A 1,859-nucleotide genomic window follows, 5' to 3' on the forward strand; every position below is an offset into this window, starting at 1 on the left:
TGCCTCCATCAAACGGGTTTGTGAGAAACTGTCTTGATTTTGAAATTGACTAAAGTCGGGAGGGGGGGCATCATCCCTGGGCAGGTGTGCCTGTGTTGTGCAAGAAAGCGGGCTGGGCATGAGCAGAAGAGAAGGTCCGGAAGTAGTGTTCTTCCACGGTTTTAGCTTCAAGATCCTGCCTTGAGTTCCTGCTCTGTCTTCCCTCGGTTAAATAACTTGCTGAAGGTCACAGAGCGTTTAAGCCACTCCATAGTGTTTCCTCAGAACACAATATAGTGCCTGGAGGACGGTTGGCGTACAATAAATACACACAAGGCACTCTTTAAAAATATAAAAGTAAACATTTTCACATTAAAAATATGCGCACTGGTGAACTTATTTCTTTAAGATGTGCTCACGATCTCAGTAAAAAATTTTTCCCTTCTCTTGGGTGAGCAGAGGTGCAGTCCAAACCTTTACTACGAGTTTGACACATCCCGCTTTCCGTCGTCCCGCCGCAAGCTTTCCTGGGAGTGGTAGTCTTCAGGCCGCTGGGTTCCCGCAGCAGCAGCGGCAATCGCCCGGCCGAGGTACTACAGGGTGGCGCGCAGGGCTTGAGGCTCTTCCGCATTGCCTTTTGCCCTCCCCGCCTGCGCGCCCGCCTCAGTTATCATGGCGGCTCCCTTGGTCCTGCTGCTTGTGGTGGCCGTGACCGTGAGGGCGGCCTTATTTCGCTCCAGCTTGGCCGAGTTCATTTCCGAGAGGGTTGAGGTAGTGTCCCCACTGAGCTCTTGGAAGAGAGGTGAGGCCACCGGCTGGAGCAGGCCGGTCTGCACTGTCCCAGCCTCAGTGGATTGAATTGGAGGTCGAGGCAGTGGGCACCTGCGTGCGGTTCTGAGCAGGCTGACCCGCGCGTCTGGGGTCCTTCGCTAGCTGAGGGCGGAGCTCTGGTGCGGAGGATGGGGTGTAGAGGAGGTGTGGAGTGTGAGCCCCACTATCCGAGGGGTGGGTCTCCGAGGGGGCGTGGCCCACTCTCCCGAGTCGGGCTGCGGGATCCGCGGGAGGCTGGACGTCCCCAGGTGCCGCGTGCCTCGGGTTTGTGGAGTGTTAGGGCTTGGCAGCGAGGTTACAGGCGGTGGTCCACCCAGTAGCAGATGGTGGAGGGGATTAGGGGGGCCGAGGGAACCCGTGCTTTTGCAAGAATGGTATCTGTGTACTGAAGTCACTTCTGCCCAGTCTTGGACTCTCAGTGAAGTTTTTCTTAGTTTGTCTTTTTAATATATGAATGCTACGTTTTTCATCAAACCTTATTGCATGCCATCCCCTCCAACAAGGCACAGAAATTGGGGTGAAGGAGCCACAGGCCAGTACAGGAGACGAACAAGGGTTTATCATAGTTGCCTTAGTGTCAGACCCTGATAAACCGTCTTTCATTTTCCAGAACGGACTAACGAAGCACTAGAGTTTGGAAAAGATTAGAAAAACGGGGAGTTCCAGGTTGCAGAAGGCAAAGGGGATCAGGAAATACCTGAGGATTTGAAATATCCAGAATAGAGAAGATCTGTGGGTTAGGTTAGGGCTACAATTTGATTAATTTTTTTTATCATTACTTGTGTGTGGGGGGTGTGGGGGTTCTGTGTATGGTATGTGTGTTCAGAAGCTAAAGGAAGATGTCAGGTGGCCTCCGGTGTCACTCTACCCTTTCTCCTGCGAGATAGGGCCTCTCGGAACTGGAAGCTATTTCCACTGGGCTGTATGGCCAAGAGCTCCAGGTTGCTTCCTATTTCCACCCCCAAAATGGTGGAGTTATAGGCATCTGTGGCTATGACCATTTTTTTGTTTTTTACATGGGTGGGGGGATTTGAATTGAGGTCTTCTTG

At 52.4% G+C, this 1,859-nt stretch overlaps 1 protein-coding gene across 1 annotated transcript in view; it reads left to right on the forward strand.

Moving 5' to 3' along the window:
• Nucleotides 1–626: 626 nt before the first annotated feature.
• Pigu (phosphatidylinositol glycan anchor biosynthesis class U) overlaps nucleotides 627–1,859 on the forward strand; it is a 90,446-nt gene continuing 89,213 nt past the window's right edge. Inside the window, exon 1 of the mRNA XM_005363085.2 lies at nucleotides 627–781. Within this exon, the coding sequence (XP_005363142.1) occupies nucleotides 652–781 (130 nt within the window). The 5' untranslated portion in view covers nucleotides 627–651. The remainder of the gene's footprint in view (nucleotides 782–1,859) is intronic.

Source organism: Microtus ochrogaster, linkage group LG8, assembly GCF_000317375.1.
Source record: "Microtus ochrogaster isolate Prairie Vole_2 linkage group LG8, MicOch1.0, whole genome shotgun sequence".
Taxonomy (NCBI): domain Eukaryota; kingdom Metazoa; phylum Chordata; class Mammalia; order Rodentia; family Cricetidae; genus Microtus; species Microtus ochrogaster.